This window comes from Gekko japonicus, unplaced genomic scaffold, assembly GCF_001447785.1.
Source record: "Gekko japonicus isolate JY-2015 unplaced genomic scaffold, Gekko_japonicus_V1.1 scaffold1263, whole genome shotgun sequence".
Taxonomy (NCBI): Eukaryota; Metazoa; Chordata; class Lepidosauria; order Squamata; family Gekkonidae; genus Gekko; species Gekko japonicus.
In genome coordinates this window covers 474,817-486,488 of record NW_015173165.1, presented here as the reverse complement: position 1 = coordinate 486,488, position 11,672 = coordinate 474,817, and the positions used below count along the sequence as shown (strand labels likewise).

The window sequence follows — 11,672 nt, the reverse complement described above, 5'->3', positions numbered from 1 at the left end:
ATTTTAATGGTAATCTGCCCCCCCCCCCCCGAGGTGCGCTTCCAAACTGTGTTGCATTTCCTGGGGGCAGCTTTTTGAGGCCCTCCTCCCAAATGAGTGCATTCTGATGAGAGTTCTCTACCGGCTTTTCAGGGCGGAAGCAGCTGAGGTGTCCCTCCTGTCACCGGCCCAACTGCAAAAGAAATTTCCATGGTTGAATACGGATGGCGTAGCTTTGGCTTCCTATGGTATTGGACTGTTCTCCATCGTAAAACAGGGTGTTGACGCTGCCGCCGCCTCGGATAGAAACGTTTTGGTGGCATCTCTGTGTCCTTAGCGTGCGCAAGGGAAGCGGGGAGATCCCGCAGTTTGCATTCCCAGCTTGCAATCTGCTTGTGGATCTCTTGTCCCGCCTTCGCTCCTGGTCTCTGTGGAGAAGGTTTTACTCTGGCCCGTATCCCAAAATGGGGTGGGATGGGAGAAATGCTGTAATAACGCTGAGAATGAGAAGAGGAGTTTGGTACTAAACAGTAAACACATTGTCAGGTCCCCACAGCAAACAACGTAGTACACACTTACTAGAAGGTTTTACTTTATTGGAGCCATGAAGCACTTGAACAGGGTCACTGTTCAGAATAATGAAAAGCCAAGAAGCATGGAAGGTTAAAGCAAGTTCATAATCATAATAGCCAATAAACACGGTTCCCGCGTGTGGCCAAGGGCCCCCGCGCACGCCTAAACCTTGGGAAAGCAACGGCTACCTCATTGTAAATAGGTATGCTATTCCCACGGCTTCTGCTAATTGAAAGACAAAGCAAAGCTCCTCTGCTCGTCCACCTGTGGCCTTGGCGAGATAGCGTTACATCAAAGCAGGACTAGCGTACTTTGAAAGGAATGCTCAGCTAATAGGGAGATGTGCGCATGACAAACCAATCGCATCTACAGGGGGGGGTGAACTCAGGGTGACCATATACACATAGAAAAACCCTTTGGCAGCTTGCTGACACACATAAAGCAAGTACTTGAATGAGTATAATATTGTTTCGCCTATTCAATCAATTTTAAAAGGGCTATTTTTTGTTAAAAAAATGAATATTTAAAAGGGCTTTTGGCAATCATCTGGCCAGTGAGCAGAAGGGCTTTGAGTGCACTAGAAGTTGAGATCTGTTAATTCTTTACTTCATTTTTATACCCTGCTTTTCTCCCCAAAGTAGTTTACATAGTTCTCCTCTCTTCCACTTTGTCCTCACAACAACCCTGTAAAGTTGTGCAGGCAGAGTCTGTGACTGGCCCAAGGTCACCCAGCGAGCTTCTGTGGCAGAGTGGAGATTTGAACCTGAGTCTCCCAGATCGTAGTCTGATATTCTACCCGCTATACTTAAGAGTGGGTTTATTGGGAAGACTGTGGCCACTGTGTTTTTCTGATACTGGAGTAGGAAAAAGGAATAGAAAACTACCATTGCTAACAACATGCAAGTGAGACTGTTAAAGGAAAAAGGCTGATGCACACGCACACCCCAATTTACTTTCTGGTTTTACTCGTGCGCCTTGGTGTTTAGTCATGCCGGCCACATGACCACGGAAACGTCTTCAGACAGCGCTGGCTCTTCGGCTTTGAAACGGAGATGAGCACCGCAACCCTAGAGTCGGACTCGACTGGCTTTCGAGCAAGGGAACCTTTACCTTTACTTGTCTGTAACCAAACCACATGGCTAAATTATTTCTAGGCACAATGTTATATACATTGCAAACTGCAAACCTAAGCACTTAGGTTTAGAAGGGTGTAACTGTGTTTAGGATTGCACTGGCCATCTGCTTTCCTTGAGGAAAGGGAAACTCATCAGCCGGCTAGCCTCTTTTTTTCATGACCGGTGTATAGCCAGAGTGAAGGCTAGGAAGGAAAAACAAATGGGGGGAATCATTAAGGGGGGAGGAAATTTTCATGTATCACCAGGCCAGAATGCTGCCCACCACACCCTTTTTGCTTCTTCAATTGTGTTATTAAAGTACAGTGGTAACTTGCTGGCTGTTTTAAGTGTCAAGCCATTGTGAGTCTAAGTGGACATTCCCTTCTTGCATCCTTTTCTGTGCTTTAGGCCTAGAAAATGAAGGGTGGTTTGACCCTTGGACTCTCCTCAACGCCTTGCGGCGCAAAGCAATGTCGATGGGCGTCTTCCAGAGTCTTGGAGAAGTGATGTGTGAGTCTTCCATCTCTCTCTCTCTCCCCCCCCTTTCCTTAGCTGTGATCAACGGCATACATCGACATTACCGTTAAAATATAAAAAGCAGCTAGCCCCCATCGATTTTGGGAACACGGAAACCCTAGGACCAAACTGAGCTTGATGTTTAGTTTCTGCAACTGGATCCCCTGATGTGGAATTTAGCTTCAAAAAGAAGCCATGGGGGGGGGGGGGGGGGGGGGGGGGGGTGCGGTCTGTGGCTGGGGGTGCGGTGTGTGGTGGATTGGGACTATTTTGGTTGAAAACTCAAACAAGCCTACATTCTAAGATTGCCTTTGGCTCCTGTAAAAGAAAGCAAGGTTACTACCTGCAATACACACACACGCACAAATGTTCTGGATAAAAGCAACTTTAGGGCAGTTAGTGGTGGAAAATGCTGTGAAATTGCTTCCAACTTATGGCGACTTTCAAGGGCAGGAACGCACAGGAACGGCGTTCCGGCTGGCTCCCAAGTTGGCCACGCCCAGCAGGAACTTATTAGCATAATAGGCCACACCCAACAGCAGAAACTCATTAGGACTGGCTACATTAGGGGTGTGTGGCCTAACATGCAAATGAGTTCCTGCTACAAAAAAAGGCCCTGGGTTTTGACAACAAACAAGGTAAACAGAATAAGAAGCAAAAGGTGGGTATGGCTGGATGACCACACTTCTGGTAACATGTGGGTGCAGCCTAATGTGCTAATGAGCTGTGCTGTCAGGGGTGAGGCCCAATATGCTAACGAGTTCCTGCTGTTGGGTGTGGCCTATTATGCTAATGAGTTCCTGCTGGGCTTTTTCTACAAAAAGAGCCCTGAGGGTAGATGTTCAGAGGTGATTTGCCATTGCCTGTCTCTGCGTAGCAACCCTGGACTTCCTTGGTGGTCTCCCATCCAAATATTAGCCAGGGCTGACGTGGCTCAGCTTCTGAGATCGGACGAGAGCCTGACGAGGGCTAGCCTCGGCCATCCAGGTCAGGGTGAGGGCGGTTACATTCAGGGAAACAGCATGGGGGTGCAGTTGGAAACACTGCCTCCATGGCCTCAGGCCCAATCCGCATCCTCTTGATCCTGGCCAAGTACTGGGTGGGGAGATCTTCTCACAGAACATTTCTCTGTGGCTCGCTAAAAACATTCTGTTGCATGAACCCTACTGAAGGGAGGCTCTGAGTGGCTGCTATCTGCAAAAGGCGGTTTGTATGCCCAGTGGCAAACTCGCCTATGCGGGTTCCAAAGCTGTCGAATGCTTCTGTCATCCCCGTTTTCCTAATGCAAATCAGAGCAAAAACTTGTGCTTTCAGTATTAAAATGCAGAACTTTGAGTTTCAGGACCGGTTTACATAATTCGTGGGAGAACTAAGGGAGGTAGAATATGCTGTACCACGAAGGTTGCTAGCATATAAGTCCAGTTCTTAAACATTCCTTTGCATTAAGAACTCCAGGCAGATAGAAAGCTGGCGTGACACTGAGAGCTGTGCTGGTTTTTAGTTGCTGGAAGCGACCTCAGATCGGGGAACACTGTAAAATGTGTGTGTGTCCCCCCCCCCCACCTGTAGGCTGATACGATTGCAGTCTGTTTTTACCACTTCAGTGTTACACCACCTCATTCTGTTTCCTGTATAACTCGGGTCTTATCTGGGGACTGTGAGATGAAAGCCAAGGGCGGAGCTATGCAAATAAGGGCAGGCTTGCTTCTCAGTGGCTCGTACTAACTAAACTGAGTCAGCCGGAGAGCTAGGGGTGGGGCAGAATCTCCTCTTTCTAAATAAGTCACCAGGATTGGTGGGGAGGAGATAGTTTATGGCTCCATTGTTTCCCTGCATACATGGCTTTGCTTTTCTCCATTCTCTTCTATGGTGAAAAAGTAAAATGCTGCCCTTAGAGAGGGGAGAAATGGGCTATTATGCTGGGAACCTAACCTGCTTTGATGGTGCAACGAAAGGAACACGCGCACTCTCCAGACCCATCTGTGCTCGTTCTCCTCACTCGTAATGACAGTGACTTTTATGAATAGAAATATAACAGGGGAAGGAATTTGCCCTCTTGATTTCATGAGTTGGGGAGGGGGTGTAGTCGTTCGTATAATACCTGGGGACGCTTTACTGTTATAACTGCAGCTGCTTCTGTTTGTGCCCCCCCCAGCTTTCCATTGTTCTTCCACTGAAATGGTGACAGAGGATGGGGAGCTCATTAATTTCCCCCGTATCATGGTTGCTAACGTAAGTAGTCCTTCAGGGAGGATGGATTTATCACTGGCTATTAGCCACGGTGACTGAGGGGAACCTCCACATTCAGAGGCAATCAGCCTCTGAATCCCAGTGCCAGGAGGCAACATCAGGTGTCTTGGCTTCTATGCCCTGTTGTTGGCCCTCCAGCGGAACTGGTTGGCCTCTGTGTGAGACTGATGCTGGACTAGATGGACCGCTGGTCTGATCCAGCAGCTCTCTTCATTTTGGTGTAGTGGTTAAGTGTGCGGACTCTAATCTGGGAGAACCGGGTTTGATTCCCCACTCCTCCACTTGCAGCTGCTGGATGACCTTGGGCAAGCCATAGTTCTGTCAGAACTGTCCTTGAAAGGGCAGTTCTCTCAGGGCTCTCTCAGCCCCACCTACCTTACAGGGTGTCTGTTGTGGGGAGGGGAGGGGAAAGGAGACTCTGTGTGAAGGGTGGGGTATAAATCCAATCTCCTCCTCCTCCTCTTCTTCTCCTTCTCTTCTGATGTTCTTATGTTCCTAATTCCTTTGATGGCAGGAGAGTGGGTTGCAGAGCGGATGGGCCAAAGTGAAATCCACAGGGCTCCTGTGGCGGTGGCCACTGGAAAGGGGGAGAACCTCTCAAAGCGCATTTTGTGATGGAAGCAATGCAGCACGCTAGCAAAAGCCTGTATATGACAGTGCTGGGTGTTGCAAAGCCAGCTTGAGAACTTCTAACAAGAGCGCCCCCCCCCCCGGATTTTATTTATGTAATTTATTTGAAAATTTAATTTATTACCCCCCCCCCCCTTCCTGAATTCATGGTGGCATATAGTCGGCCGTAAATGACATTGTTTTCAATCACAGTCTCGGTATGAATATACAATAGCCATGAATCGCTAAGTCTTGCAAAATGAGGCGTTCTCTGTGAAAAACTACTAAAGAAAGAGCGTCTGTACCGTAATGGCAGGCTGTTCCACAAAGCGGGGGGGGGGGGGGGGGGCTGAGAAAACACAAGCTCCCCAGACTGTTGCCTTTGGACTAGGTGACACATTGTGAAATTGGTTGCCCTGCTGAAAACCGCACCAACTCTTTCGTCGTGTGAACCCCTTCTAGGTCCAAATGCCTGACAGTATAGAGTACTCCCCGATAAAGTGTTCCATAGTGGTGAACGCTGCCGGCGCCTGGTCAGGGAGAGTGGCGGAAATGGCCGGCATTGGGACTGGGCCGCCGGGGTCACTGGAAGAGATCAGGTTACCTGTGGAACCTAAGAAAAGGTATGGTTGAATACAGCCCTTGCACTGCATTGGTGAACCGCAATCAGTGTTCCCTCTAAGCTAAGTGGTACTGTTCTCGCTCGGTGGCTTAGGGGGAGCGTTGGCTACAGTGCATGCCTGCCTGGAGGAAATAAGAACTGGTGCAATGGCTAGAGCAGGGGCCCTCGGTGTGATACCGGGGGGAGGTGCCATGGCGCCTGGTGCTCACCAAGTACCTATAGGAAGTGGGTGGGGCCAAGTGGGCTTATGCCCAGAATGGGTTTTGATTGGCCACTAGAGGCTTGACTGGCAGTGCAGATTTTTTAAAAAGTTGCTTTTGCAGCAGCTGCCACGGCACAAGGATCTTCAGGGTATGGCTGGCGGTGAGCTGCGGCAGCCGTGTTGTGACCGGCTCTGCCTCCTGTGGCAGCCGTTTTGTGCCTGTGCCCACTACACTGTGTCAGGATTCCAGAGGTGCCTGCAGGCTCAAAAAGGTTGGGGATCCCTGGGCCAGTCTGAAAACTGACAACCCTCAATGCCCGATTAAGTGAAATAGAAATTTATTTGTATTTAGCCGTAGGCCATGACAAACCAAGGAAAACCACAGAGAAGAATACTATAAATATGAATATTGGTATAAATCGAGTAAAATGTAAGATAATAAAACCATAAAACCAAAGATATAAGCAACTAATTGAATCAAAAGGTGTCCACTAAGATCAATATTAATTACCGGTAGTTCCCATAAGAACTAATTTTGTCAGAGAACTAATATTTGTTCCTCCTACTGTGTTGGACTATGATGTGGGAGACCCAGGTTTGAATCCCCACTCTGCCATAGAAGCTTGCAAGGTGACCTTGGGCCGGTCACCTACTCTCAGTCTAAGCTACTCCACAGGATTGTGGTGGGGATAAAAGGGAGGGGAACAGAACACTGCAAGCCACTTGGGGTCTCTGCTGAGGAGAGTCCTTGAGGCAACTTCATCTATTGGTAAGAGCGGAAATGATCATCGAAATGCAAGGATCGCAGTTCTTACCAGCACTGAGGCCTGGCTCTGTGCTGCTTCTCTCTAATTTTGCCCCCCCTCTTGGGTTGTAGCTGAACCCAGTATGCTCCCAGGGTTTTTATTAGGTACTGAGATTTTGTTGTTTTTCTTTTGTCCCCAGGTATGTCTATGTCTGGAACTGCCCCGAGGGGCCTGGCTTAGAGACTCCCATGTTAATTGACACCACAGGAGCTTACTTCCGCAGGGAAGGCCTAGGTGGCAACTACCTTGGAAGCATAAGCCCCACAGAGGTGAGTGTGCTGTGGTTTTGTGGGAGCCGACCACTGGAAGGAAGTGGCGGATGCACTTCCCAGAGCCCTTCCCGATGAAGCTTAATCTCTCTCCTCACATGATGGAAAGCAGCCTCGTAAGAATAGGGCAGGGCCAGAATTTTTTTAATCCAGTCTCCCAAGAATCTCAGGCTGGTTTATATGGATCATTCCTTGTTTTCACAAAATGGCAACTGACCCAGGGTTCCCCACTGATATGTGTAGCTGAGCTGTGATTTGAACCCCCACGATCAACAGCCCATTGCTCAAGCCGCTACACTATGCTGCCAGTTTGGTGTAGTGGTTAAGAGCGCGGACTCTAATCTGGGAGAACCGGGTTTGATTCCCCACTCCTCCACATGCATCTGCTGGTGTGGCCTTGGGTCAGTCATAAGTTCTTTCAGAGCTGCTCTCTCAAGGGGGCAGTTTTTGAGAGAGCTCTCTCAGCCCCACCTACCTCACAGGGTGTCTGTTGTGGGGAGGGGAAAGGAGATTGTAAGCCGCTCTGAGACGCCTTCGGGTACTGAAGGGCGGCGTATAGATCCAGTCTATTCTTCTTCTGTCCCATTCTGGAGCAGTCTGGGTTTGCTGACCTTTATGCTGCCAAAGCCTGCTTGAGCTCCTTGCTGCAATTTGGGGACAGGTTGTTGAGTCTGGTTCTCCACCTTCTTTGAAGGAGACGCCATGCTTTTCTAAGCTCCGGACGCAAGCCAGGCTTAAACTGTTGCTGTCTTCAAAAGGGCCACGCTGCTGTCTGCTGTGAAGGGTGGGTAATAAACAGTGTCTATCTTTCCTTCTCAGGATGAAGAGCCCGATATCCAGGACCTGGAGGTAGATCATGAGTTCTTCCAAGAGAAAGTCTGGCCCAAGCTGGCCCACAGGGTGCCTGCCTTTGAATCCCTAAAGGTAAAATAATGAATGGCTGGCTCCCCAACTCCTTCCCTGAAACTTTCTTCCTAAGGTCCCTTGCAAACAGTGTTGCTTCTCAAATCATAGTTTTGGTCATTGGGGCCTGTAGATTTGTGGTCTGTGCCTTTCTTGTATGGATGCTCTGGTCCTCCTTTTCCACTTCAGAGCTAGCTAGGTCAGTATTATAAATGCTGATGTTCCTAACGTGGAGAGCTCAGCTGGTTATATATGCATGAGTGACATTATGGGGTGGTGGGGGGGGGAGTTATCGGAGTCCTTTTCAGCACATCCAGTACCCACAAGCCACACAATACCAATATCTCATCCTGTTCCCGTCCTCAGTTGGGTGGGAGGGATAGTTGTCAGGAACAATTTTGTTGTTAGGTTCCTCTGCATCCTTTGAGGCTTCTACCTTTTCAGGGAATTTCTGACATTGGGGTGATTGGATCACATGTGGAACTTGACGCCTCCAGCGGCTGACTTGCTTGAATCCACAGCACGGGTAGAGTTCTTGCTGTAAGATGCTTTTCAGCCATTTTCATACACACATTCACTTGCAAGTAGCTGAGTGCTCATTAATCAGTTTGGTGAATGAACATGTGTGAACTGGCCCTTACTGCTGATATGCTGGATCTGGAGAGCTTGGGGAAGTCAAAGGGGCTGGCAGTTTGGGATCTTGTGTTTGATATTTAAACGGCAGGATAAATAGACCCTTGGACTATTGAACTCTTTGGGCAGCTGTAATAAAACGACATGATCTCTCGGGCCTTTGTTTATATTATTTATTGAGATAGTTTCTATGCTGTCTTCTCCATAGAGCCTTATCGAGGGGGCTTACAAAGTAAAACACAAGAACAAAGCACCATAAAAGCTGTAAGAATGAACTATTAAAGCCAAGCAAGAGGAGAAAAGTAGGCCTAAAACATTTAGGACCTTTAAAACTTGTCCTACAAAGCATGTTTTGGGGTAGAAATTGTAAAACGAGTTGAGAGGCTCAAACTGCTCAGGCTTTTCTAGTTCTGTCGTTTGTGAGTAGCTGCCACAGCCTTTTATTGATTGCTCACATTGTTGCTTAAGTATGTTTTCAGCCTGCAACAGCTGGCCAGGATTTAGTTAATCAATAGAATAGTGAATTCTCCATCCCCAGGGCAGCCCAGTCAGTAAAGCTCATTTGTGTGTTCCAAGAGAGCACCTCTTCCTCTGCCAGTCTTGGCCTGTGGCCTTTCCTTGGCAAGGACTTGATTTTTTACTTCTTTCGTTTAATCTCTTGCAGGTGAAGAGTTCCTGGGCTGGCTACTATGACTACAACACCTTTGATCAGAACCCTGTGATTGGCGCGCACCCCCTCGTAGGGAACCTCTATTTTGCCTCTGGATTCAGTGGGCATGGACTGCAGCATTCCCTGGCCGTGGGCAAATGCATCACTGAGCTCATCCTGGAGGGAGAGTACAAGACCATCGACCTCGGGAGATTCTCCTTCGACAGGCTCATCAAAGGCGAACAAATTCTGGAGAAGAACATCATCTAGCGGGGCCAGAAAACTGGGAGGAACAGGCTCTGATGGTGGGTCCCGCCAGCCTTTGCTCTCCCTCCCCTTTCCCCCTGCGTTAGTGACTTCAAAAATACCTCTTTGCTTTGAGCCTAACGTTGTGTGCTGTTACGTAGCATGCTCCACCTCCGGGGTTGGGAACATCAAGTGAGTTATGGAGCCATCGTAGGTCTCCCATTTACCTGCCCAGGGCAGGGAATTGCAAGTCCCCAACCCTAATTCCCTGCCCCTGTGGAATTGAGGAACAGGAGAGGGGGTGCTGTAGGAATTCCTCCTAGTCTCTGTGTTCAGGACCATAGAGAGTATGGGAAAAGCAGCCTAGAGTATCACTGAGGAGTAACGATGCATCTTCCTCAAGCTCTGCCCTCCCCAGGCACTGCACTCCCCCCCCCCCAATCTCTCAGCATTTGTCAAGGCAACACTGGGAGACCAAGGCCATTGCTGCTGAGCCACAGAGCTGTTACAGCAGGCATCCCCAACGTGGTGTCTGGGGGCACCATGGAACCCTCTGGCACCTTTCCTGGTGCCCAGGTGTTTTTAGAAAGTGGGTGGGGCCAGTTGGGATTCTTCCTCAGCAGGGCTTCTGATTGGCTGTGGAGATTAAAACAGCATTGTTTCAGCAACAGCTACCAGCATGGAGTTGGTTTTATTCTCTCTCACTCCGAGCCAGTTTGGTGTAGTTTGGACTCTAATCTGGAAGAACCGGGTTTGATTCCCTACTCCTCCACATGCAGCTGCTGGCGTGACCTTGGCTCAATTACAAGTTCTCTCGGAGCTGTTCTCTCAGAGCTCTCTCAGCCCCACCTACCTCACAGGATGTCTGTTGTGGGGAGGGGAAGGGGATTGTAAACTGATCTGAGATTCCAAGTGAAGGATGGGGTATAAATCCAATCTCTTCTTTCAGGCCATATTTTTTACATTACCCTTCTTTCCCCCCTGCTCTTGGGCTTCCGGTGTGCGTGGCTTTGCCTCCCGCAGTGGCCGTTTTGCAGTTGCACCCAACATCCTGTGCCACGATTCCCAAGATGCCCACTGGCTCGAGAAGGTGGAGGACCACTACATTTACAGGGGCACTTTTCTCTTGCCTTTTGGAAAGACCTGCTGCTAGTGCAGAGGCCTAGTGAGCAAGAGTGCCACCCCTCCTGCCTGTCTTGCGTGCACGCAGACAAGAGTGACCAGGTCTCTCAGCAGGGGAAACAATTCCTCTGTAGCCCTGACCTTTGGGTTGGTTCCTCATTGCAGAATGCCTCCTGGGGCTCAGCTTCGGTGGTCTCTCCTTGGCTTGCCACCTACGTCCCTTTCTCTGAGTCTTCCTCCCCCTCTGCCTCTCACATGAGTCTAAGATTTGCAGCTTCGTGCATCTAGGGTCTGGAAGGTTTGAGGACAGCCCCCTGCCCTGCAACGATGCTCCTTGTTCTGATCCAGTTCAAAGGTGTTTTCAGCTCTTTTGGGGGAGGATTTTCCAAAAGAATGAGGTCCAGTTTTCAGTTCTGTACAACAACTGATAATTTTACTCCTTTGCAGGGGAAAACGCGCCCTCCCTTCCAGCTGGTCCTTGACCACACTGCTGATTAACGGCAATCAGCTGGAAGCCTGGATTTATCAGATGCTGCCAAAGAGTGAAGTTTTGCTTCTGTTAATGCACGGGCTGGATCCCAGATAGCGAAATAGAATGTCTGATGGCTGGCGACCCCTAGTTTTCATGAAGCCCTTGATCTGCTGGCATGGAGACAGTCGAGAAGGTGTCAGTGCCTACCTTGCAAGACCAGAAGATCTTTTTTTTTCTTCAGAAGGAAAGAAGCACAGCATGCTAACGGGTTGCATTTTGTATCGCGCTATGTACAGTTTTTGGAGACTGTTAAAATCAGTCCTTGATTTTGAAGCAAGAGACTTCATAGGACTGGCAACTGCTGCTCTTGGTCCCCAATGGAGGATTTCCGCCAATTGATATCACAGCATAATCCTATGCACATTTACGCAGAAGCAATCCCAGTGGGACATGGAAATAATTGGGTATACTGTTGTAGACTTGAGCCTTTTTAGGCTTGAGGACAGATAAAATCATGTTTTTAAAAGCTTGTAGCAGATCATCACTTATTCTCCCTGGGGTAGACAACAGTTCTTTCAGAAAGAAAGGCCTTTATTAGGACACAGCTGAAGTAATGCAGCAGACTATGCAAGCTTGTGTGTTCTCATGTGCAAAGTGGTGCACATTGGGGCCAAAAATACAGGTTGATGGAGTCCAAACTGGCAGA

The 11,672-nt window shown here is 48.9% G+C and overlaps 1 protein-coding gene across 1 annotated transcript in view; it reads left to right on the top strand.

Moving 5' to 3' along the window:
* The window catches only part of FOXRED1 (FAD-dependent oxidoreductase domain containing 1), a 21,964-nt gene extending 10,584 nt beyond the window's left edge, over positions 1-11,380 (top strand). The window contains exons 5-12 of the mRNA XM_015422506.1: positions 133-227; positions 2,076-2,177; positions 4,339-4,415; positions 5,505-5,665; positions 6,812-6,941; positions 7,761-7,865; positions 9,142-9,431; positions 10,942-11,380. Coding sequence (XP_015277992.1) covers positions 133-227; positions 2,076-2,177; positions 4,339-4,415; positions 5,505-5,665; positions 6,812-6,941; positions 7,761-7,865; positions 9,142-9,396 — 925 coding nt within the window. The 3' untranslated portion in view covers positions 9,397-9,431; positions 10,942-11,380. The remainder of the gene's footprint in view (positions 1-132; positions 228-2,075; positions 2,178-4,338; positions 4,416-5,504; positions 5,666-6,811; positions 6,942-7,760; positions 7,866-9,141; positions 9,432-10,941) is intronic.
* Positions 11,381-11,672: the final 292 nt, after the last annotated feature.